The 26,255-nt window shown below is 45.7% G+C and overlaps 1 protein-coding gene across 1 annotated transcript in view; it reads right to left on the bottom strand.

The window, feature by feature from the left end:
- The window catches only part of LOC138268318 (aquaporin-7-like), a 121,678-nt gene extending 100,502 nt beyond the window's left edge, over positions 1-21,176 (bottom strand). The window contains exons 1-2 of the mRNA XM_069217889.1: positions 20,647-21,176; positions 20,414-20,560 (exon numbers count right to left, since the gene is read on the bottom strand). Of these exons, the coding sequence (XP_069073990.1) occupies positions 20,414-20,521 (108 nt within the window). The 5' untranslated portion in view covers positions 20,522-20,560; positions 20,647-21,176. The remainder of the gene's footprint in view (positions 1-20,413; positions 20,561-20,646) is intronic.
- Positions 21,177-26,255: the final 5,079 nt, after the last annotated feature.

The raw sequence follows: 26,255 nt of genomic DNA, 5'->3' as shown, positions 1-26,255 counted from the left end.
CAGGTATGGGGCCCTTGTTATAGCGTGGAAAGATAGAAGGACAACTGACTATTAGGATGCGTTTGGAGATGGGAAGTGGTAAGACATGCAGGTATGGAGTGGTATGGGCACAAATGTGTTGGAGGTGTGCAGATGCTCTAGGAGTCTTTGCTGTGTGTGATATTGTGGCCAGGTATTAGCTTCCCTGGGAGCTGGGGACAAGGGTGCAGGCATCCTCAGTGTGGACAGAGCCAGGTGTTATCTGTGTGGTCTTGGCTTTAGAATGTTACCACAAAGCATTGTACACAAAATCTGCTTCTGTTTTTAGAGTAAACATGATTATTTAAACATTGAAAATTCTTAGCTGGTATAGTTAGCATCATCTTAAAGGCTGAAACTACTCAGAATGAATACATGTGAATAAAATCAAGAGCTACAAAAATACAGAAAACACAAGGAGCCACAACATTTTACATGTTTTTGTTTCTGTGCTGCAGACGTTTCTTATCACACACACACACACACACACGCACACACAGATTCTCTCTCTTACCTGCCTATGTTCTGTTCGTTGAAATTCAGACCACAAAAATAAAGAATTAAGCAAACAAAAAAACTCATATCAACTTCACCTAGGTTGGCGTCCACTGGCCAACCATGTGAGAAAAAAACACATTAGGCTTTTATCTGTATGTGACTTGTATAAACGGTGAATTGTGTGCCTGCTTTCAATTAAGGATTCATTTTTTAAATTCAATTGTGGAACTAATACCTCATTAACAGGCTTTATCGCACACCTTTCCAGGTGATATGCTTTTAGTTGACTTACAGCAGCTGCCTGAATCAATAGTTCATTTTGCCGAAGAGAGGTGGGTGTAGATTTGGTTTAAAGAACTGCCTGTCATAACTCACGGGCCAGAATTTCACAACCGACTGCATTTCAACATTTAAGAAATGTTTCATAACTGAGGCTGTTTTCTGGGTCACCCAGCTCTGCGAGGTAAGCGTCCGGACCACTCCCTGCAACTGGGAAAAGTTTTTATGGTAAAATGTTATTCTTTTGAGTGTTTCAGATACACTCGATATTTAAAACATGTTTACTTTATCATTACTCCTTTGCTCTGGCAGGGTTTAAAGGGCACAGCTCAGGTATTTACATGAAAGTAGCGCATAGGTCCCGATGCGCCACTTTTCTTGCGCCCCCTACCGCCACCTAGCAACACCATGGTTGCTCTGTATTTACAATACGGTGCACCATGGCGGTCGTTAGCACTATAGCATCAACATTTTTGAATGGTTACCACCATCCTCATAGGTGTTGGTAAAAAAACAAATGTTTTGTGATCGAATTTCTTACATAGCACTGAAATTTGTGTTTTCTACATTTGAAAAGACATTTTTCATATGCCTCAGCACGACTCATCCTTAACCTCCCTCGCCACGAACACATCTCAGCCCACCTCAGAGACCTCCACTGGCTCCCCGTCGGCAAAAGGATCATCTTCAACCTCCTGATCCACGCTCACAAGGCTCTCCACGACGCCGGACCTGCCTACCTGAACGAGCGTCTCAACTTCCACGTCCTGACACGCCAGCTCCGCTCTGCCAACCTCACCTTCGCCACTGTCCCCCGCGTCCACTGTACCACAGCCGGTGGCAGATCCTTCTCCCACCTTGCCACCAAAACCTGGAACTCCCTCCCCGTCAACCTATGTCTGACCCAGGACCTCCTGACCTTCAGGAAGCATCTCAAAACCTGGCTCTTTGAGCAGTAGCACCCTTCCCCCCCCACAGCACCTTGAGACCCTACCGGGTGAGTAGCATGCTTACCAAATAACTGATTGTTTGATTGATTTTTGCGGTCAGAAAGGGCCTGATTCCTGATTTTGTACATATGGCACTCAGTTTCACGTCTTATTAGACATTGACTAATGTGTGCCTGCACTATCTTAAATTAATTAATGGGATTCAGTCTTGTCGATGGAGGATGGTATACTCTTTCATACTTTAACTAGCCCCCACCTGTGCACCCCAACACACAAATTACTTAATATGAGTTACTGCTTGGACATTTGACGTCTGGCTCCATTTAGAACAATGCATGATGCAGTCTCTTTGCTTCACTGCCCTTAAGAGAAGTGGTTCTTAGCCCGTGGTCTGAGGACCCCTGGTGGTACGTGAGGCCTACTCAGGGGGTCTGTGCCTATTTTACAAAATAAGATAGTATTAAAATGAATAAATTAAAAGTAATAAAGTAAATACAAAGAAAGAAGAAAACTGGAAATGTGAAAACTTTCTCTGTATTTGATTGTGAATTAAAAAGAAAACAGTATTTGAGCATTTTTGATGTTTACTTGTTTCTATGTTTTTGTGTATTGTTTTAAGATTCAAATCACAGAAATTGCTGAGGTCACGGGTACCCGGCTTCAGTGGAGGTCTTCAGATTCCAGTAATGATTTGTTAGGGGTCCACAGAAATCAAAAGATTAAGAACCGGTGCTTTACAGCATCCCGCCATCCTAGTGCCAAAAAGTAACAGAGTGCCTTCAAAGTGGACTGAGATGAACTGGTTTGTGGAGGGTGGAGTTTGATGGGAAGGGCAAACACATCAGCCTCAAGTATTTAAAAAAAGGGTCTGTTCTCCGCATACTGGATTTTTAATTGCAAAGGGGTTTGAGAAGATTTCTGTAAACAAAACAGAAGAACCAAATCACAATGTTGTAATGATGATAGCTGGAAAATTGAGGAAGGATTGAGCTATCATCATTGGTGAATGGCATGTCAATTTCATATTTTAAAACTTCCATGCCTGATCCTCTGGCCCTTACGGAGGAGAGTTCTGTGCCTGCTGCAAATGGACTTTCTGTCACCTGACAGGGAAACAGTGGAAGAGCTGTTCCTCCTTCTTACCTTTTGACAAAAAAGGGGGAGCTGGCTTCCTAGCCTGGATCCAGATGATATTTGGACCTGCATCTGCTGGCAAGCCTGCCACTTTCTTCTTTCTCAGTTCCTGAGAGATCAGGAACTGAGACGGTCCTTGAACCAGAGGGAGCTGTTGATGAGAGATGAACTGCACAGCAAGAACTGTCTTCGTTAGACCAGCCATGAAAAACTACATATGAAATTGGTTTTGGAAAGCCATTATTGTGATTTGTGCGTTTTCCACTATAGAATGGGCATTTTTCCTGGAAATTGCTGTTTCTACACTTATTTCTGTTTCTATAGGGATATCCAAAATTTGGCCTGTTTTGAGGGGAGAAACAGTGGCAGGTTTTACCAGTCAAAATACATCCTCAGAAAACTGAAGTGCGGTTCTACCACATGCAGAATTATTGCACATGTCAAAGTCACAGCTCACCAGAAACTTCTGTTCCTGGCCCAATAGGAAATTACAACCGACTCTCAGTCAGACCTTGAGATTTATTTACCCTGCCTTTACCTTTTTTGAATCTTTGAACTTGCCGTTACTTCCACGTCATGCCAAAGGCCCATTCAAAAAGTCAGTTGTTGGACTCGGGTTGGCCTGCAGCCTCTGGAATACCCTCCTTCTGGATCATACCTCCTGGTCACAGAACCTGCTACTTCAACAACTTTGAGCTGGACGTTTGACATTTTTGAGGTGGATGTACCACAAGATATCTCAACCACACATGTGCTCTACCTCACCTCCATGGGCATTTGTATAGTACTTCATCACAATATCTGATGCCATCAACCACCTACCACTGTTGTGCAAAAAGCAGAATTTAGTAGGGGTGTCAGTCAGAAAGCTGGGTTCAGTTGCAGTGTTAGTAACTGACACCAAATGCCAATTACCTAGTCGGTTGTAAAGGTTTCAAAACCAGGCAGAGCGAATAGCCACTAAACTGAAGAAGTGGCAACAGCTCTCCCCTGAATACTATGAGCGATGTAGCAATGGCTTGTAAATGCCTGTATCAGGCAGATTTCAGTTTCAGTGTTTGACGATTGCTGAACATACCTAAAATGTGCTTTTATGACAATCTCTTTCTTTTCAGTCTTCCTGTCAAGCTGTTTTAATGATGTTAAGGGGAAAAAACTAATCTATAGGCAGTAGGCGTCTGGCAGTAATTGATTTTTCACATTACTAAGTACACTGAAAGATGATCTCAGTGCATAGTTGCTTGGCAAAACCTAAACTGTGCAGATGCCTAAAAAACTTAAAAGGTTTTATTTTTGGGTGTGACCCTGTAATCTGCTGTAAGAGGCTCAAAGGGGAAGGTGACCATAGCCGTTTGTACATTTCATGGCTGCACCCCCACAAAACCATTGCCAGATAGATCAAAGAGTTCCTTAAAACATCCTAGTGTCATCTTTGAATAGTCTGGACCCAGCTCTTCAAAAAGGGCTGGCTGCTGCAAAGATCCTCTGCCCCAGTCTGCAGGATGAAGGGTTGAGTTTCCAAGCTAATTTCATGAAACATAAGAATGTATTGGCTAACTTCCACCAACATGTGGGAATGGAATGGAGCAAACAGTTAGAAATAGGTGTATCTTTACACCGTGAACACCAGTGGGACCTCCCTTTATCACACACCTCAAGGAGAACCAATGCAAGTCTCTCTAAGGTTGGCAGCAAATATGAGTGACAATGAAGCCCACGAATGGTAAGCAATGGGTGGGCTGAAAGCCACTTGTTGTATACGGTATCTCTCACAAGCAAGATCGCATGCTCTGTTGCAGGCGAGTCCTAAAATATGATATTCATACATACGTAGCGTGACTTTGATCAGCTCTCTTCATCTATTTCTCTCTTTAAGATTCAGCCATATTTTTTTCCACCCACCATAGCATGCTTCATGGAACAATGGTTCAACCCACTTCCGCAATTGGCTGTCTTGTACAGTGAGTGACAGCATTCTTCCTCACATGTGCAAATATGCCTGGAAAGAAGTCCCAGAACTACTGGGTCAGTAATTAGTTTTTCTTAGATTCTTTACTCTTTTTTATTTTGTAGTCATACTTTTTATGTTGATTAAAACTAAAAAGGGGTTCTGCACCTGATTCATGTACACCTGCCTTCTAGGAAGCACCCACAGTGTGGTTTTCCATTAAAATTATATGCTATGGTTAATTCTTTTTAAATTTAAAAATTGTGTTGCAAGCACAATGTTGGCAGTGCCATGCTTCCTTTTTTCTTGCTTCCACAGAAAAATTAAAAATGAAATCATCTGACCAGCTTGCCAGGATCCGTACTATAGGCTTTGTCAGAGTTGTTTTTGAACGTATATTTAGCATTGTTACAGGCACATCTAAGATCCACAATTTAAATGCAAATGATATTGAAAAAAAATCAGGGATTTTCTTAAGGCTCTCATTTAGAGGAGCACCTGCCAAAAATGCAGGTACACCGTCCACCCTCTTCTTTTATCTCCTGCACATTTAGAGAACCGTGGAGTGCAGAGTCTCCATTTGTAGGAAGCACCATTTCGACAGTGCAGATGGTTGTGGAAATGTCATCAGCGCAGTGCTTAATTTGTGAAATAGTAAGTGCCAGGGTGCTTGTCAAGAGGCCACTGCAGCTTGTACCACCCATTTCCTCAGCCAATGCTGCCAAGAACTTTACCACTAGAACTACTAAACATCACACTTCTACAAGTGTGCTGAATAAGTCTAACACAGGGCACCCAACGCTGTAAGAATGGATTCTGCTGCGCGTGTTAGTCATTTTTATTGTAAACTGAATTACAAAACAACTTTTGTTGTGCTCATTTCAAAATTAGACAGTGTCATCATGTGGGAACCCATCACAATTGCAGGTCCTGACAATAAAGTGCCAGTGCTGAGCCCTGGAAACCACTGACCCAAACTAAGCACTGTGCCTGAGGCCTTTCTTTTATACACAGTTGTGCCTTTGAAGTGGGGAAAAGCTTCTAGAGGCATGCCTTTGAAGTGCACAGGTGTCCTGCCTTCCCTACAATGGCTCCAGACTAACTACAGGGGGTATGCAGGCATTTATATGGAAACAGGACACTGCCTATTCAAGTATAAGTGTGGCTGGGCCCAGCTCCTTCCTCCCATCTTGCCAGTGATGGCCTAACCAGTTGCACCTAAGCTCTGATTGTGTGTTACTATCTAAGAGGAATATACAAAGCCCAAATGCAAGCTACACTCATTTTTGTGGCCAGAGACAGGCTACAGGCACCAAATGGTTAAGGAAAGAAAATGCCAACTCTCTAAAAGTGGCATTTTCAGTAATAAGGCAACTCTGATGTTATTGTATGGGAATATAGGAGTTGCAGTAGTGAAAAAATAATTTTAGCGTTTTTCACTACCAGGACATGTACAACTTTTTAGGGGTGCATGTCCTACTTTTTAATAAACTATACCCTGCCCTTGCAGCTGTCCAGGGCCTACCTTAGGGGTGACCAATATGTACTGAAAAGGAAAGTTTGGGCCTGGCAAAAGGTTTATTTTGCCAGGTCAAAAGGACTGTTTAAAACTGTACACACAGGCACAGCAATGGCAGGCCTGGGGCATGTTTAAAGGGCTACGTAAATGGGTGGCACAATCAGTGCTGCAGGCCCTCTAGTAGCATTTAATTTACAGACCCTGGGCACATGTAGTGCACTTTACTAGGGACATATAAATAAATGAAATATGCCAATGGGGTATAAGCCAATGTTACCATGTTTTAAGCAGCGGGCACAAGCACTTTAGCACTGGTTAGCAGTGGTAAAGTGTGCGAGTCATAACACCAGTGAAAACGAAGTCAGCAAAAACAGGAGGTCAGAAGGCAAAACGTTAGGGGAAAATCACACCAAGGATGCCAGGTCTAACAACTTTCAATTGGGAGCAGGTAGGAGAATTGTGTTTGGTGTCTAAAGAATTGCAATTTAAAAATATTTTTTATGGTAAAGTTGGATCCTAAGTCACAATTCTAAAAATGCCACTTTTAAAAAGTTGGCATTTTCTTTTCCCAACCATTTGGTGCTTGCAGTCTGTATCCTAGGTCACATGACTGGGTGTAGCTGGCATTTGGTCTTTGTATATTACTCCCAAACAGTGAGACAAAGGGGGAATAGGTCTTGTCAGGATGGGCTATCTCTGTCAGGATGAGTGGGAGGAGCTGTTACCTACCACACTTACACATCACAAAGATTCTGCATCAGCACACCCACAAAGCGTTTCACACTAGCCTTTTGTGGCCCCAGACAAGCTGTGGCCAGGCAGTGAGGAAGGAAATCCCAGACACCTTAGGGGATGGAAAATTTCAAAAGCTTTTCTCACTTCAATGCTGATGCCAAGGATAAGTAGTGGCCCCTCAGACTCAACTCTTAAGTACACATCTAGACCCGAGGAAGTCTCAGAAGAAGTTCTGCTGTGCTGCTCTGGTGCAAAAGGGACTGCTACTTTGCTGCTCTGCTGCCTGAGTGAGAAGGACTGGACCTGCATCTCAACCCAGGCCCACAAGAGTGGCTCCAATAGCTAGGTGGCTGGTGTTCTGATCAGAGCTTCAGGAAAAGAATAGGCACAAACCCTCTTGAACCCTGGACTCTCCCTGCTGTGAGCTCTAACCACCCAGGTGGTGTCTCCCCAGTGCCGGACCCTTGGAAGTGGGGATAAAGGTGCTTTGCCAGCCAACCTGTGGTCTCCATCAGACCTGGCACGAAGCAATATGAAGTGATGCGGAGCCCCGCAAAGCATTGCCGCACAGGTGCCAGCCTCATTGGAATCAACACAGAGTGACGCAAAACTCCTCAAAGCCGCTCTGCACAACTGCCAGCTTCATTGGAACCTACGCAGAGCGACTTAAAGCCCTGCCGAGCTTTGCCGTACAGCTCACTGGATCCAAAGCAGAGTGAGCTTCATTGGAACAGATGCTGTGAAACCTCTCAAAGCAACACTGTGCAGACCGCGTACCAAGGACATAAGGTACTTTGGAGGTCATTTTGACCCTGGCGGTCCGAGACCGCCAGGGCTAAAATGACAGAAGCACCGCCAACAGGCTGGCGGTGCTTCCTGCCCTATTTCGACCGTGGCAGAAGCGCACGGTCGCACCGCCGGGGCCGGCGGTTTCCCGCCGTTTTAGCCCCGGCGGTGATAATCCTCCAGGGCAGCGCTGCAAGCAGCGCTGCCCTGGGGATTATGACACCCCTACCGCCAGGAAGAGGCTGGTGGTAAGGGGTGTCCTGGGGCCCCCTAACAGGGCCCCGGCCAGCTTTTCACTGTCTGCTTAGCAGACAGTGAAAAGCGCGATGGGTGCAACTGCACCCGTCGTACGGCCGCAACACCGCCGGCTCCATTAGGAGCCGGCTCCTATGTTGCGGCCTCATCCCCTCTGGGCCGGCGGGCGCAAACTGGGTTTGCGCCCGCCGGCCCAGCGGGAATGTCATAATGGGGGCCGCGTGAGTGCGGCCGCATTGGTGGCCGCACGCCGGTTACCGCCTGGCGGGCGGCGGTAGCCGCCCGCCAAGGTCGTAATGACTCCCTTTGTTTAGTGAGCCTAATGGGCCTAACTTGGTCCCTGTATCCGGCTCATGCTCCATCATGGTCAGCTTGAACTTGTGACTTTGGCCCTGTCTGGTGTGACAAGATAACCACAGTTGGTGCTTTGTGCTTTTAAGCACTCATTTTACCTAAACCTTTTGCATATCTCTGTATCTACTGGTTGGGTTTTTGTTGTTTTGATGTCAACTAATATATTCAATTTTACTCCATTTTTCTAAATTGCTATGAGATATTTCTTGTGTTGTGTTTTCACTTTGTTTCTGTTTGTGTGCTGCAAAAATACATTACACAATACCACTAAGTTAAGCCTGACTGCATTTGTGCCAATCTACCAGCGCGTTCAGCACAAGTTAATTTGGAAGTTGCTTGGTTTTCATCCTGACAAGAATTGGGGTTGCTGCTTGAGTAGAGTTTCACCCCCTCAGCTAGTACCCCAGTTTGCTAAACCTGTGTTAAAACTGTACAGAATCGTGTTGCAGTGGTTTATTTCATACAAACTGTTTCAACATTGAATGTCGTTATGTATTTCTAGCATTTTTGGGTTATTTGGTAAAAGTGCTAAATTTCAGATGACTGTTAACTCCTGCTCCTAAGCGCTGCGCAGAGCAGACAACAACATGTGTCAACAAATAACATTCTATTGGGGAACAGCACACCAGGACAGATGCAAATCTTATTTCTTCCTGCCCCCACCTCCTTCCCCTGTATAACAGCATGCTCCTTCAGAGCTTTAGTTTTCAGAGATCTGAGGATTGCACATGTTCTTCTACAAACATCTACCAAAACCTCTCTCACTGTATTCATTACAGTAAATCTGGTTCCAGTAGCAGAAAAAAACCAATGTTTCCTCTGGATGGTTTCAGTAAATAATCATCTGTTTGATAGGATGGGTCTTTCTACTAATTTAGTTCTGTAAAGAAAATAGGCTACTCACCAGCACTCTCTGAGAAAAACCCACACTATCACTTGTAATCTAAAATCAGTTGTAAAAACAGCAGAAAAACATTTACAAATCCAACAACTGTATCATAACCCATATAAATATTAAATACTCTTTCATGTACTTGCAAAAAACTTTTTTTGTCTTTTTATTTTTGGGTTTTTTAATGGAAATCCAGCGTGCTTAAAGTTCAGGTAGTTACTAGTGATATCTCATTAGCAATACAGGATATGGTGCAACAAGGCCACACAGTTCTGGTACAGAAATAGAAAATCAAAGGGCTACATGCATCATCGTACAATTAAAGGCAGTTCATAGGAGATCATCTTCATCGTCATCAGAAACCTTGTCCAACAACAATAGTCCTCCTAAGCTGGACTCACTGCAAGGCAACTGCTGAACAAACTTTTTTTGAGAATTCGATCTGTCTGTTCTATTTTACGAACAAAGATGGGACCTTTGAATGGTCCACCATGTGTGGTATTTAAACACAGATTAGGTATGTGGGGGCGGTGGTCCACTAGTCCCTCCATACCCACCCACCCATAGACATCAGTGACTGGTGTGGCTCTCACCGATACAGGTAATTCTTATCTCGAATCATGGCCCCATACATTTCTTGACAGTGATTCTTTCTCCGTCCACAGGTTGGCCAACTTCCTTTGGGCCAGTGAACTCCCTCTCGCCCCATGCTCTCTTGGGCCAAGTATGCCACTGACTCTATATTGGATTGTTCTACACCAAACGTGGCACCCTAGAATCCTCTATTTCTAGATGTCTAGTTCAGAAGTAAAAAAACAATTTTGTCGCCAACCACATTCCAAGATTTTGTATCCACACTTAGTAGTCACAAGATCTGAGAATTAGCGAGTGCCAGTTATTCTTCAGTGAACTGAGAAGCTCATTTTAACTTGTGGTATAGAGTCAAGGGACATTGTGACTAAAATCTTAAATTAATTCAGTAATATACCAGGCTGACCAAGCTACTAAAAGAACATAGAAAAATGAAGCCTCAGTTAAATTGTCAGAATGGACTTTAGACCAAATAAATTTTTTTCTCTGCTCAGACATTGATTTAATGAAGGGTCACCTGAAATCAGTGCAGAAAAAGTGACAGAGTAATCATTTAGAGCCAGCGAAAGAGAAAGAAGTTTTCCGATATTCATCGAAAGAAAAGTTTAAGTCAAGATGTAAATCAATGTACACTGGAGAGCGTAGAGCAGTTGGCTTTCTGTTCAAGTCCTAAAGTGCAACAAGGGCTAAGAATACCCTTTCGCTTATCTCCCTACAGAGATGGTTCCTCATGGAAACAAATTACAAGGAAACCAACTGTTTAGTCATCCATGGTGAGCCCAGTGCTTAATTTGAGACGGTTGTTGCCACTGGGGGCCACTGGCACTCATTTATGGGAACCAGTGATTTTTTTCTGCATCTGATGTTTCCTGAGAACAAGAGAGGGAACAACAAACAAAGCAGAAAGACGGAAGACTAGAAAGATTTAAAAAATGTTGCAAAGGTAGAAAGCGGCAACCTGCAGAAGTGAGATAAAGGGGCAGGGAGTGTGTGGTAGTGGATTAGAGCGGCATGAGGTAGATTTAAGAATAAGCAGCCTTGGTATTCGGAGGGCAGTATTTAATTGTACATGCCGCTGGCTTTTGAGCAGAGCTTTGGGCAGCAGCGCTCATTATTTTAAAAATTCAGCACTGCTCAAACACCACCACTTCAGTACACTTCTGGACATGTGGATACTCTGCCAGGAAGATGGTCTGCTGTGCTGGTACAAGAACTGCCACTCTGCTGGACTGCTGCTCTGAATGAACTGCTGCCTGCTGCCCTCTTGCCTGGGTGAAAAGGACTGTACCTGCATCTCTTGAACCCAGAGTGACTCCAAGGGCTGGTTGACTGGCCTCCTGATCTGAAGCCTCAGTGACATAACAGGCTTCCAACCACCTTTCATCTGCACCTGGACCCAGTCATCTGTGAGTCTACCTTGCCAAGTGGTGCCACCCCATTCCTGGGCCCATGGAAGTTGGTGTAAGCTGCTCTGCCAGTCTGTGGTTCCAGCAGAACTGACATGTCTTTCCTGCTGCGTGGCACAACCCCAAGCAGAACCAATGCATCTCCTCTGCTGCGTGGATTGGACTGCTGCAAAGACTTGCAACACTGCGGCAGCCGGCATCACAATTGAAACTGCCACTGTACAACGCATCCTCAGTGCAGGCCCTTGCATCTCTCATCGACGGCTGCCTCAACAATAATGACGGGCCCCGCATCGAAGCTTGCAGCTCTTCAGAACTGATGCATTCCCCTAACTGCACACCGCATCCTCGACGCTGGACTTCACTTCGCAAGCCATGTCAATGGGATCCTCGAAGATGATGCAACAGGACCTCGATTCACATCCTCGCTGCATCTCGGAACCGATCCATCGCCTCGGCTGCCCAACGCATCTTCAATTTGGATTCATTGAGTGCTCTGCAAACCAGGATTAAAGGTACTTTCATTCAGCTGGCCTAACGGGATCCCTGTAGCCCACCCACACGCCATTGTGGGCAGCCTGAACTTGTGGTTTTGTCCCATTCTGTTGCGACCAGATATCCCCAGTTGATGTTACGCCTTTTGGTGCTATTTTCCCTAAGAACTTTAAATTTAAATCTCTCTGGTTCTACTAATTGGGTTTTGTTGTTTGGTCTAGTTTTATTCATTAAATTGAGCTCTATTTTTCTAACCTGGTGTGGAATCCGTTTAGTTTGGTGTTTTCACTGTTTTAGTGTTTGAAGTGTTGCACAAATACTTAACACATTGTCTCTCAGTTAAGCCTGACTCCTCCGTGACACACTGCCAGGGGCCTGAGCACGGCTAATTCGGGGTGTGTTTGTGCCTTACCCTGACTGATACTGTGGTTGCTGCTGGACTAGAGCTCACGCCCCAGTCAACTTGTAGCCCAATTTTAACAAAAATTATCACTTATTAAATGTAATAAAGTAACCCAATAGTCTATGAGAGAGGCAGACCTTGCAGTAGTGAACATCAAACCAAAGGGTATTTCACTACCAAGAAAGTAAAAGTTAAAAGTACGTCATACTTTTTAAATACACTGCACCCTGCTCTATGTGCTGTTTAGGCCCTAATGTAGCGGTGACTCATACGCATTAAAAAGGAAGGAATAGACCTGGCAAAAAGTTTATTTTGCCAGGTCAAAATGTCAATTTAAAACTGCACACAAAGGCTCTCCAAAGGCAGACCTGAGACATGTTTATAAAGGAAAAACTTAAGTGGGTGGCACAATCAGTGCTGCAGGCCCACTAGTAGCATTTAGTTCAAAGCCCCAATGCACAGGTAGTACCACTTTAATAGGGACTTACAAGTAAATTAAATTTGACATTTGGATGTAAGCCAAATTGCACAATGTTTAAGGGAGAGAGCGGAAGCAATCTAGTTATGATTGGTAGTGGTAAAGTGTGTAGAGTCCTAAGGCCAGCCAAACCAGTCAGCAAAAACAGGAGGAATGAAGGCAAAATATTGGGGAAAACAACGCCAAGGATTTCAGTTCCAACAACCAGTACTGACACCAAAAAAAAATACGAACACATTGTCTTTGACTCAAATACCCAGAGAGAGTGGGCAGATTTAATAAGCTTTTTCACAAATGTAAGTTACATTTGTTCTTGGCACAACTCAGAACTTTTTCATGCATATGTATGAAATGATTTCCAAATTGTGAAATAAATGTAAATTCATGCCTGTAGGCTGAATCTGTGTTTATGTAGCATCTAGCACCATTTGTTCACAAGGCACATGTGCTTCTGATCTTGGTTGAAATCATTAGACTTCCTCAAGGGGGTGTCAGGGGAGTTGTTAGAAAAGTGCAATGCAAATGAGAAGACCCATGAATCTTTAACCATGTGGGGGCTTCTCAATGTGCACCAGTGAAGGACACTCGATGGAGACCCTATGTAACAAGCCGGATTAATCTCTAGATTGCTGAGAGACTCTTTCAACCCTGTTTTAGTAGACTTAATATATGCACCCAGTTTTTGGAAATCACTCTCTGCGGAGCCGCAGGATGAAGCTGGGTTTATATACGGAGATTTCTATGCGACTTTCTCACACTGTGGTAGACATTTCATAATCCCTTGGATCTTAGTCCATGGCCCCTGAGTTGATACTTGCCCAGTTTGAGATTGAGCCTGGGTTCTTGATCCTCTTGCTTTAATTCATTGGATTCCCCCCTGAGGAAGGTGGCTCCTGAAAGGTGCGGTTTCCACCGAAACGTGCGTTGGCGCAGAACACTGGACTCAGAAGCGTGCAGCACTAAGCTGAATGTTATAATGAGGCTTTGATTTGTCGCAGTATTTTTTGTATGTTTCAGCAGAATCAATCATAGTGACATCAAAGGAATAGCCTTTAAAATGTATGAGAAAATAGTAGGAGAAACGTATGATGGGACAATAGCAACTTAACAGACTTCTGTCTATAAGATATATACATATTGTGCGGTACATTGTTGATTTACTCAAAGAAAAGAGTACTAGTCCAATGATAGGATTGAGACCTTAAGAGATATCTCGGATGGAAGTTTTTTTTAGGGTTAAAGAGTGAAACTGTTGTATGTTGATGGTATGTGTGGTGTAGGAAGTTGGCTCTGTATATACTATCTTAAAGGGAGAGATAGTGTGCACAGAGTCCAAGGGTTCCCCTTAGAGATTGATAGTGGCAAAATTAGATAATTCTAATGCTCTATTTTGTGGTAGTGTGGTCGAGCAGTAGGCTTATCAGAGGGTAGTGATAAGCATTTGTTTTACACACACAGGCAATAAACGAGGAACACACACTCAAAGACAACTCCAGGCCAATAGTTTTTATATAAAAAAATATATATTTTCTTAATTTATCTTAGAACCACAAGATTCAAGATTTGAAGTAAATACATAAAATGCAAGGTACTCCACACAGGTAAGTAAGGAACTTTGAAGTAGAGCAGCAACATACACAGTTTTAGTTAAAATGGCAATAAACTTTTTAAAAGTGGACACAGTGCAAAAATCAACAGTTCCTGGGGGAGGTAAGTATTGGTTAGTTTTTCAGGTAAGTAAGACACTCACAAGTTCAGTTTCCTGGGCATAGGCAGCCCACCGTTGGGGGTTTAAGGCAACCCCAAAGTCACCGCACCAGCAATACAGGGCTGATCAGGTGCAGAGGTCAAAGGAGGGCCCAAAACACATAGGCGCCTATGGAGAACAGGGGTGCTCCGGGTCCAGTCTGCCAACAGGTAAGTACCTGTGTCTTCGGAGGGCTGACCAGGGGGGTTTTGTAGAGCACTGGGGGGGACACAAACAGGCACACAAAACACACCCTCAGCGGCACAGCAGCGGCCGGGTGCAGTGTGCTTAGCAGGCGTTGGGTTTTCAATAGAAGTCAAAGGATGGACCTGCGGGTCACTCTAGCGGTGCAGGCAGGGCACAGGGGGGCTTCTCGGGCCAGCCACCGACTGGGCTAGGGAGAGGGTCGCCTGATGGTCACTCCTGCACTGGAGTTCGGTTCCTTTTGGTCCTGGGGGCTGTGGGTGCAGTGCTTGGTCCAGGCGTCGGGTTCTTTGTTCTAGGCAGTCGCGGTCCGGGGGAGCCTCTGGATCCTCTCTGCATGCGTCGCTGTCAGGGTGCAGGGGGGTCTTTTCAGGTTACTCATAAGGTCGCAGTCGCCTGGGAGTCCTCTCTGCAGTGTTAGTTCTCTGGAGCTCCAGCTAGGGGCGTCGAGTGCAGAGTGTCTGGTTGTGGCAGGCTGGCAGAAACTGATCAGCCTAGCACCAGGAGTTGGACTGGTATTCAGGGTGCATCTCTAAGATGCCCTCTGGGTGCATTTTACAATAAATCCCACACTGGCATCAGTGTGCATTTATTGTGCTGAGAAGTTTGATATCAAACTTCCCAGATTTCAGTGTAGCCATTATGGAACTGTGGAGTTTGTGTTTGACAAACTCCCAGACCATATACTCTTTATGGCTACCCTGCACTTACAATGTCTGAGGCAGAGGTCTTCAAACTGGGGGGTGGGCCCCCCTAGGGGGGCCTCGAGTGATACCATGGGGGCCCCAGACTCTGGCCAAAATAAATATTATACAGATAACAGGCTTTTTTTAAATCAGAAGCATGTTATTCCAGTTTTAAAAAGGTAACAGTACTTAACTGCAATGTTTAAATAGGTTTAGACATATTTAAACATTGCCATGTTTATAAAATAATTGTGAAAAATTCTAAGGGGGGCCCAATGATTTTTATTTTTCAACTGGGGGGCGCAGCATTAAAAAGTTTGGAGACCTCTGGTCTAAGGTTTTGCTTAGACACTGTAGGGGCATAGTGCTCATGCACATATGCCCTCACCTGTGGTATAGAGCACCCTGACTTAGGGCTGTAAGGAGGCCTGCTACAGGGGTGACTTACCTATGCCACAGGCAGTGTGAGGTGGGCATGGCACTCTGAGGGGAGTGCCATGTCGACTTAGTCATTTTCTCCCCACCAGCACACACAATCTGTAAGGCAGTGTGCATGTGCTGAGTGAGGGGTCCCCAGGGTGGAATAAGACATGCTGCAGCCCTTAGAGACCTTCCCTGGCATCAGGGCCCTTGGTACCAGGTTTACCATTTACAAGGGACTTATCCGGGTGCCAGGGCTGTGCCAATTGTGTGAACAAAGGTACAGTTCAGGTAAAGAACACTGGTGCTGGGCCCTGGTTAGCAGGGTCCCAGCACACTTTCAATCATAACTGCCATCAACAAAAGGCAAAAAGTCAGGGGGTAACCATGCCAAGGAGGCATTTCCTTACATGTGGTATGCTTGGTATAACTTATTGGTCTATTGATGTTTGAATGGTGATGTGCAAGATACCCACCAAGAGAGAAAAAAGAGCATCTAACTTTTTGTAATGTTATTTTGATTAACAGTGTTCCTTAATGTGATTATATTTTTGAATTCAAATATATGCAATTGATTGAGAGTCTGGGCAATATTATACAAGTAAAATTATCCAACATCTTGATATCATTTTGAAATTTTATACTGCTGTTAGGTTGATCCAACCTTATTTGGTATCAATGGAAGCAAGGAGTTACCCCATATTTAAGAAATAGATGGAGTTAGCAGTTGTTGTCTTTTCAACGATGTGGGGGATTCACTAACAGTTTGCAATACCTTTCTTACACTTCTAGACTTTTATATGAGAGCATAATGCATTTGGGATGTTTTAGGGCCTGATTTAGAGTTTGGCAGATGGGTTAGTCCATCACAAATGTTACAGAGTAACCCGTCCGCCATATTACAAGTACCATTGTATATAAAGCTATTGTACTACGGTGGATGGTATATCTCTCACGTTTGTGACAGAGTAACCCATCGTCTGAATCATTATTCTGGAACCAACACAGTGAGCACATGGCTTGCCCATGTTCAGGCCAGGGCCACCACAAGGGGGAGCAGCAAGGACTATTTGCACTAGGTCCCACCCTTTTTAGGACGTAGATCACTGACAGAATATCGGAAACACAAATATTGTGTGGACATAATATTGTGCCAAAGATATCAAGGACCAAAATATTGAGAAGGTAAGTGCAAATAGATATAGACTATTCTTATGCAGCAGCTGCCGAATAATGCAAGAGGAGGGGCAGGGGACAGAGAAGTGGCAAAAAAAGAAAAATAAATAATAACTTCTCTTGCCTCTATCCCTGCCGCCTGGCGCTCTTCTTCTTCAGGTGTCCCAGCATTCACTGCTGGGACAGCATCACGGGCTCCCCAGCAATCCTGGTGCGGCTTTCATGCACAACCTTGCATGAAAGCAGCGCCAGGATTGGTCTGAGCAGCAATAACTGCCGCACAGACACAGCCCTGGGGTCTGTGCAGTTTCTCCAGCCCAGCTGTATAACACAGGTGGGCTGGAGAAACCTAAGTGTGCATGTGTGTTTGGCCGGCCTCAGACGGCCGGCCAAACACAGATGTGCACTTAGGTGCGCTCTCCCATCCTCCATCCTCCCACCTCCCGCGACCCAGCCCCGCCCCTCCCTGCACTGCTGGCTGTGCTAGAAAAATAAAACGATCTATTGTTTTATTTTTCTGCTGCTGGCACAGCCAGTGGGGCGACGCTCCATTGCCACAGCGAAGGAGCCGCCCCAGTTTTTAAGTCCACAGTAAATATAAATATGGACTATTCTTAAGTCCACATCTACGTACCTTGATGATATATACTGTCAAGGTACCTATATGTGGAGTTAAATATAGTAAAACTTTGCTTGCCTATAGAAAGTTACCTTCACAATACTTTTGTCTGCGATATTTTTGACACAATATTTTGCCAACACTATAATTTTTCACCAATATTTTGTCTGCACACCCACGTCCCCACACTGCCGCTCCTTAATCGATTTAGATAAGCACAAAAGAAGCATTTTCAAAGTAAGTTCTTGATAAGGCAGGAAACTTTAGAAGCTGCTAAGTATCTCCTTAAAACTAAAGAGGGGTCCCGACTTCAATTTTGTGACCTTAGACACACAATAGCGCCTGAGAAGGCTGTTCCGATCAGCTTTCTGCTGGGTTTAGTGTGGGTGTTGTATGCAGGGGACACTGGGGGGCCTCCTTGAGACCTGAACCAGTGGTGGAATATCCTGTGGGGAGTGAGCCACACAGACCCCCTTCTGATGGCGCGACGCCACTCTGGCCCCGTCTGCCGCACGTCCGTTGTCGCCTGGCCTTCTTACCTTCAGTCTTAATAGGAATGGGATTAATTTGTACCCCAACAAGAGTGTTATGAAAATTAAGATGTGGCTGATCACAGGAGTTAGTGGCCCCATTGGAATGACTAGATCGGTGGTAAATATGTGGATCGGGAGTTACTCACCCAAGGACTTTTCCTGCTGAAAGCAGGCGAGGTCTCTGGGTAAAGACTATTGTTGTCCTACGGAGGAGTAGATTTCTTCCGCCTGGTAGACAGGGAATCGCTCTCATGGCCACATTACCACTGCCACGGTTTTTGCCATGATATAAGCCCCTCTGTTACAGAAGGGGGGGGTGAGTTACTCAGTCGTACCAGGGTTTTTTAAAAAGCACCTGTCCTTAAGGTGCCATCATATATGAGGGATTTCGAAGGAAACCGGTACTTCCGAAACTTTTTCTCCCAGTAATTCTAATTTTTGCGTAACGACGCTCCGCGTATCATAATGTTGTTTTTAAATGGCACTACAGTGATTATAATATGTAGACACTGGCTTTTTACCAGCAGTCGACGCCTCATTTCGTAATCAGTGGTTTATCTGAGTCTGTCTGTGTTCCTTGCGCCCGCGTCAGCAGTGAAAGTGTACTCTCACGGGTGAACTTTGCGCACCTCTGTGAGCATTCCGCTCTCTTCTGGGCGACCATCCACAAGGATCGTACGTGGTTTTAGTCCCATCCCATCAAAGGCATGCGGAAACTTGAGGAACAACCTCTGCGAGTGGGTAAGGTTGCCAAATCGCTCCATTTCCACACGCACCATGCCTCCAGCGCTAAGTTTTCATTTAAGGAAACGATGCACTCTGGGAGTTGTAGTCTTTGGAACTAATTGGACTAGCGCGCAGTGAGTTGTGAGTGGAAAGCCCAATGCTGGAAAGATTTTGTAACGTTGACATGACGGCAAAGTTTCTGATAATTCCAGCGGTAGATCGAAGAATACTTCTCGAGAGGAATTCTTTCTCTACTCGACGGGCACCGCCCCAAACCCTTAAAGCTTGGAGGGGCTGCATTATATATACTGATTGCACCACTGCTGATGTAATTTAGCGCGTAGATTTACACTACTTGGCAAGGGACAAGATGACATTTGCACAGCCTGATCAATGCAAACATGGGATTTAGCTCAGTTGGTTGGTTGATTGACGTGGCGGTGCAAACGTCAGTGCATTTTTTCAGCTATGTATATGTTGGTGTAAAATTGCATTAGAAGTAAATTGCACTTGAACCAGTGCAATCTATGTCCAGAAATGTTATTGCAAGTCAGATTACACGAACACCGAAATCTTACTGCAAAATTGCACCAGGCGATGCAATGTAGCTATTACGGAAACTATAGCGTAAAACAGCACCAATACAATGTGCCTCAACTATTCATAATAGCCTTATGCTAGCCAAGAAGGCTGCTTCCAAGAAGTTCTGAGAGGTCATGCAAGCATCCAGTTATGTTACCTTAAACGATCCAAGCAAATTCAATTCACATTCCAATAGCATTTAAACTCACACACACAGTGGCGTAGCATGGGGGGTGCAGGGGGGCCGGCCGCACAGGGCGCAACATCTGGGGGGGGTGGCGCGCTCGCACTCGCGAGTGCTAAAATCCACGGGTTAGGGGGCGCAAATTACTTGCCTTGCCCCGGGTGCTGACAACCCACTCTACGCCACTGCACACACATTCTTAGTCTCAATGAGAAAAAAACAATATCCCTGGCCTCACAAAACTAACCTGTTCATAAACACTTATTGGTTGCACTTTCTTTTCATATACTTAAAGCTGCCAAGGTTAACATGTTTATAATTTTAGTGTAATTATGAGTGACATTTCAGTGACTAAAAGTGACACTTTTTTAGAAGCAAACTCAAGCAATGAAGACAAGAGAACCATATAAATATCATAATATAGCGAGAATCCTATACCTCCCCTTGTGCACCAGCGTCTTTGATAAACACTACTTGGAGCTCACATAGCAAAATGAGAAATTGGAACTAGAAGGATTTACCACACTTCAAGACATGGTTCTTTTGCATGACAATCTCAGACTTTGAGGTAATGCGGGAAAATTACCGAAATGCGGTATTCTAACGCGAGATGCGTGGCACTTGGCAGGGCTGTATACTTTTCGACTGAAATCCCAGCAATTTGACCGCATGCCTGTGTAACTCAAACATTAATAATTACACAAAACATACAACCTAACCGCGATAAGGCAGCAGGCACGGTCAAGGTTGAAAAAAACACCTCAGCCACAGGCAGAAAGGGAAGCTCTTCCTTACCATCATGACAAATGTGGACAGCATCTCGGCCATCGCCTCCCTGACCGTCTGGTTCTTGATCCGTAGACATTTCCTTACTTTTGCGCGCATGGTACCTGCTGCCGTCATCGCGCGGCGAGGGCTCGGGTTTCCTTGGCGGGTCGTCGGCTGCAGAGGAAGGAAGTTACACTTTGACACTTGCGTATGACAGCTCTGACTGTCCCTGGTTAAAGGCTAACAACACGTGCCCCTACCTCAGGGCTCTCCTTCCAAGACAAGCATTGTGAATATGTCTCAGATCTGGGCTGCTGCGCTCTTCCGTTGTCCGCTTCAACAGCTCCAAGGTCCACTCTGGGTTTGATCCTCAATCATAAGAGAGCGAGGGACATAAAAGGGGGGTGTGTTGGAGAACTCCTCGGTCATCTCTGATAGTGAAAAGGCAACCACGTGCGCTCCCAATGACTATCGTGGACTACGGCTCCGTTCCCTGGAAACCGCGAGCAAGTTCTTATCAGTGTTTACACCTTCAGCTCACGGATGGCTTCAGCAGACCACGCGTTATTATGCGCTGGGGAGGAACGGGCTCGACCCTTAAGCGTACTTAGATTCAGGGTGTGAGCATCGGGGGGTCCAGGTTGCAGGAGTCCAGAGATGTTTCCGGTAGATGCTTGAGGGACTGCGTGTGCTCGGGAAGTCACCACGCCTGAGGATCCCAGTGGGACTGAACAGAGTGACTGTACCTCGGATGTTTATGCTAAGGAAGGTTTTGGGATAGGTGTGTTCACCTGGAGGTGCCGAAAGCAGTGCCTCATTCGTGGATCAGTGCATGTTTCTTGTTAATGACTTGGCCACCAGCCTGGTTTGCATCCATGTATGTACTCCAGAGCCTCTCCCACGAGCAGAGCCTTTGATAGCCCGAAGGATTGGCTGGTGTCCCTGCAGAACACAAGTGTAAAGATTGCCTTCCGTATCAGAGTACGCTAAATGGGTTTTCTAACTTTCCAAAGTTCAGGCAGAACTATTGAAAACATGTCACTCCTGTCTCGGATGGATGTTTTTTTTGTGGTGTCAGCATAACCCACCGAAGAGCTCCTTTTTTGCGATACACTTTCTTTTACTGTACACTGAAAAATAGGTTGAAGCGCAGGATGTATCCTACAGTTATCCACGGACCACAGCAGGATTGCCGGCCTGCAGGCGAGGTGCGGCAGCAGCCAATTAGAATGGTGCAAGGAGTTACAAAGTGGTGCAATGCATGCATTGCGCCACTTTGTAAATCTGGGGCCAGATGTAGGAAAGCATTTGCGAGTCCCGCATTTTCCTATGCAGAAATGCATTCTGCGAGTCGGGACGAATCGCAAAATGCATTTCAGAATCGCAAATAGGAAGGGGTGTTCCCTTCCTATTTGCGATTCGGAGTGGTATGCAATACCATTTGCGACCGCATATGCGGTCGCAAATGGTGTCGCAGTTACCATCCACTTGAAGTGGATGGTAACCCACTCGCAAATTGGAAGGGGTCCCCATGGGACCCCTTCCTCTTTGTGAATGGAGCCAAAACTATTTTTTCAGGGCAGGTAGTGGTCCAAGGGACCACTACCTGCCCTGAAAAAATACCGAAACTAAAGGTTTCGTTTTTTTTTTTAAGTGCAGCTCGTTTTCCTTTAAGGAAAACGGGCTACACTTAAAAAAAAAAAAAACTGCTTTATTTAAAAGCAGTCACGAACATGGAGGTCTGCTGACTACAGCAGGCCTCCATGTTTGCGAGTGCCCATAGTCGGTATGGGGCCGCAATTTGCGACCCACCTCATTAATATTAATGAGGTGGGTCTCTGCGACCCCATACCGACTCGCAGACGGTGTCTGAGACACCGTTCTGCATTGCAAATTGCGACTTGCAATTTGCGAGTCAGAAGGACTCGCAAATTGCAAGTCGCAATTTGCAATTTTCCTACATCTGGTCCCAGGTGCGGCGATTTTGGCCTCGTTGGGCCACATTAGCATAGAAAAATGACGGTAAAGTGGCGCAAGGAGGCGCTCTGCCCTCTTAAATCTGGCCCTTAATCTTTTAGACCATATGTGGCATCAGAATACACCTTATTCTTGCACTGTGATGCCTCCTTTCCATAAGACCACAGCAGTGTTTTACCCTTTTCCACCAGCTTTTGTTTTTGCTATTTACTAACTTCACAATGTGTTTAATGAAGCAGTTCACTCACTCAACAATTCCATTATCCATTTGGATGATGTAACAGTAAATGTAAGGTTGATTCCTGAAAAAACAATGAATCCATCATCAAGATTGCACTTGGGAAGGTTTCCCTCAAAATACCTCATATAAAAACTCATTTACAGATTTGGCATCCACTTAGCCTACAATTTAATCTAAATCCTATTAGAAAACAACTCCACTAGGACTACGATATGCTTGCTTGAACAATCTTCTCACATAACAGGTGCCTTTAGGTGAAGCGCAACTCCCTCCCAAGGTACGTTAGGACTCCCTTTAGAGCTTAAATGTGGCCTCAAAGATTTCTCTGACTTGTATGCTTTCTAACAATCAGTGCAACATCTTACAGATCTTTCAGTTTCTAAATCCACTCTGGGCTACCAATAAAGTCCTTAACTCATTTGTGTGTGCAATACCTTTACATCCTTCATGATAATCCTTGTGTGGGTGGAATTACTTTTACTCTTCTCACTAAAAATTGTCCGTCATCACCAAAATTCACCTCTCACCTCCCAATGTGCCCTTAGCACTTATATCCACATACCTACAATACACGTTCCAATGAAGACAGACCAGCCCATCAAAACGGGAACAGCATCACTAACAAGGAATGGAACACTGCCTTCAACACCCACCAGCCTAACACAGGATCAGCCTTGTAAAAGTCATCAAGAATTTCAGCAAATTGGATCACCTCATGGTGACTCTCTGACCACCTCAAGCATACTAATACAACAAGATGTAGACCCCAAGTCAATTGCTACATAGAGGAACTCAGACAGATGAAACACCATTGCCAAAAACTGGAGCTCAAAAGGGGAATGAGCCACAGCAATGCACACTGAAGCATGTTTAAATCCACCTTGAGACACTACTAACAAATTATCCTGAGCACTAAACATTACACTTTGGCAGATCACATTGATTCAAGCACCAACAAAAGCAAAGAAATCTTCATCATTGGGCAAGAGTTAATCTCACCAGCAACTGCCTCAAACTTGATCACCCCTAGCAGACCACTGCAACAAACTCTCTTGATTCTTCAGTGTAGGAAAGTACCATCTTGCCTGGCATGTTACCCCCATTTTTCACTGTATATATGTTGTTTTAGTTGTATGTGTCACTGGGACCCTGGTAACCCAGGGCTCCAGTGCTCATAAGTGTGCCTGAATGTGTTACCTGTGTAGTGACTAACTGTCTCACTGAGGCTCTGCTAACCAGAACCTCAGTGGTTATGCTCTCTCATTTCTTTCCAAATTGTCACTGACAGGCTAGTGACCATTTTTACCAATTTACATTGGCTTACTGGAACACCCTTATAATTCCCTAGTATATGGTACTGAGGTACCCAGGGTATTGGGGTTCCAGGAGATCCCTATGGGCTGCAGCATTTCTTTTGCCACCCATAGGGAGCTCTGACAATTCTTACACAGGCCTGCCACTGCAGCCTGAGTGAAATAACGTCCACGTTATTTCACAGCCATTTTACACTGCACTTAAGTAACTTATAAGTCACCTATATGTCTAACCTTTACCTGGTAAAGGTTAGGTGCAAAGTTACTTAGTGTGAGGGCACCCTGGCACTAGCCAAGGTGCCCCCACATTGTTCAGAGCCAATTCCCTGAACTTTGTGAGTGCGGGGACACCATTACACGCGTGCACTACATATAGGTCACTACCTATATGTAGCTTCACAATGGTAACTCCGAATATGGCCATGTAACATGTCTATGATCATGGAATTGCCCCCTCTATGCCATCCTGGCATAGTTGGCACAATCCCATGATCCCAGTGGTCTGTAGCACAGACCCTGGTACTGCCAAACTGCCCTTCCTGGGGTTTCACTGCAGCTGCTGCTGCTGCCAACCCCTCAGACAGGCATCTGCCCTCCTGGGGTCCAGCCAGGCCTGGCCCAGGATGGCAGAACAAAGAACTTCCTCTGAGAGAGGGTGTGACACCCTCTCCCTTTGGAAAATGGTGTGAAGGCAGGGGAGGAGTAGCCTCCCCCAGCCTCTGGAAATGCTTTCTTGGGCACAGATGTGCCCAATTCTGCATAAGCCAGTCTACACCGGTTCAGGGACCCCTTAGCCCCTGCTCTGGCGCGAAACTGGACAAAGGAAAGGGGAGTGACCACTCCCCTGACCTGCACCTCCCCTGGGAGGTGTCCAGAGCTCCTCCAGTGTGCTCCAGACCTCTGCCATCTTGGAAACAGAGGTGCTGCTGGCACACTGGACTGCTCTGAGTGGCCAGTGCCACCAGGTGACGTCAGAGACTCCTGCTGATAGGCTCCTTCAGGTGTTAGTAGCCTATCCTCTCTCCTAGGTAGCCAAACCCTCTTTTCTGGCTATTTAGGGTCTCTGTCTCTGGGGAAACTTTAGATAACGAATGCAAGAGCTCATCCGAGTTCCTCTGCATCTCTCTCTTCACCTTCTGATAAGGAACCGACTGCTGACCGCGCTGGAAGCCTGCAAACCTGCAACATAGTAGCAAAGACGACTACTGCAACTCTGTAACGCTGATCCTGCCGCCTTCTCGACTGTTTTCCTGCTTGTGCATGCTGTGGGGGTAGTCTGCCTCCTCTCTGCACCAGAAGCTCAGAAGAAATCTCCCGTGGGTCGACGGAATCTTCCCCCTGCAACCGCAGGCACCAAAAAGCTGCATTACCGGTCCCTTGGGTCTCCTCTCAGCACGACGAGCGGGGTCCCTTGAATCCAGCGACTCCGTCCAAGTGACCCCCACAGTCCAGTGACTCTTCAGCCCAAGTTTGGTGGAGGTAAGTCCTTGCCTCACCTCGCTGGGCTGGATTGCTGGGAACCGCGACTTTGCAGCTACTCCGGCCCCTGTGCACTTCCGGCGGAAATCCTTTGTGCACAGCCAAGCCTGGGTCCACGGCACTCTAACCTGCATTGCACGACTTTCTAAGTTGGTCTCCGGCGACGTGGGACTCCTTTGTGCAACTTCGGCGAGCACCGTTTCACACATCCTCGTAGTGCCTGTTTCTGGCACTTCTCTGGGTGCTACCTGCTTCAGTGAGGGCTCTTTGTCTTGCTCGACGTCCCCTCTCTCTTCAGGTCCAATTTGCGACCTCCTGGTCCCTCCTGGGCCCCGGCAGCGTCCAAAAACGCCAAACGCACGATTTGCGACTAGCAAGGCTTGTTGGCGTCCTTTTGGCGGGAAAACACTTCTGCATGACTCTCCAAGGCGAGAGAAATCCGTCCACCAAAGGGGAAGTCTCTAGCCCTTTTCGTTCCTGCAGAAACCTCAGCTTCTTCTGTCCAGTAGAAGCTTCTTTGCACCCGCAGCTGGCATTTCCTGGGCATCTGCCCATCTCCGACTTGCTTGTGACTTTTGGACTTGGTCCCCTTGTTCCACAGGTACCCTAGATTGGAAATCCACAGTTGTTGCATTGCTGGTTTGTGTCTTTCCTGCATTATTCCTCTAACACGACTACTTTGTCCTTAGGGGAACTTTAGTGCACTTTGCACTCACTTTTCAGGGTCTTGGGGAGGGTTATTTTTCTAACTCTCACTATTTTCTAATAGTCTCAGCGACCCTCTACAAGGTCACATAGGTTTGGGGTCCATTCGTGGTTCGCATTCCACTTTTGGAGTATATGGTTTGTGTTGCCCCTA

Source organism: Pleurodeles waltl, chromosome 1_1 (genome assembly GCF_031143425.1).
Source record: "Pleurodeles waltl isolate 20211129_DDA chromosome 1_1, aPleWal1.hap1.20221129, whole genome shotgun sequence".
Lineage (NCBI taxonomy): Eukaryota > Metazoa > Chordata > Amphibia > Caudata > Salamandridae > Pleurodeles > Pleurodeles waltl.
Note: the sequence above shows the minus strand (reverse complement) of the source record. Positions and strands in the feature narration are given on the sequence as shown.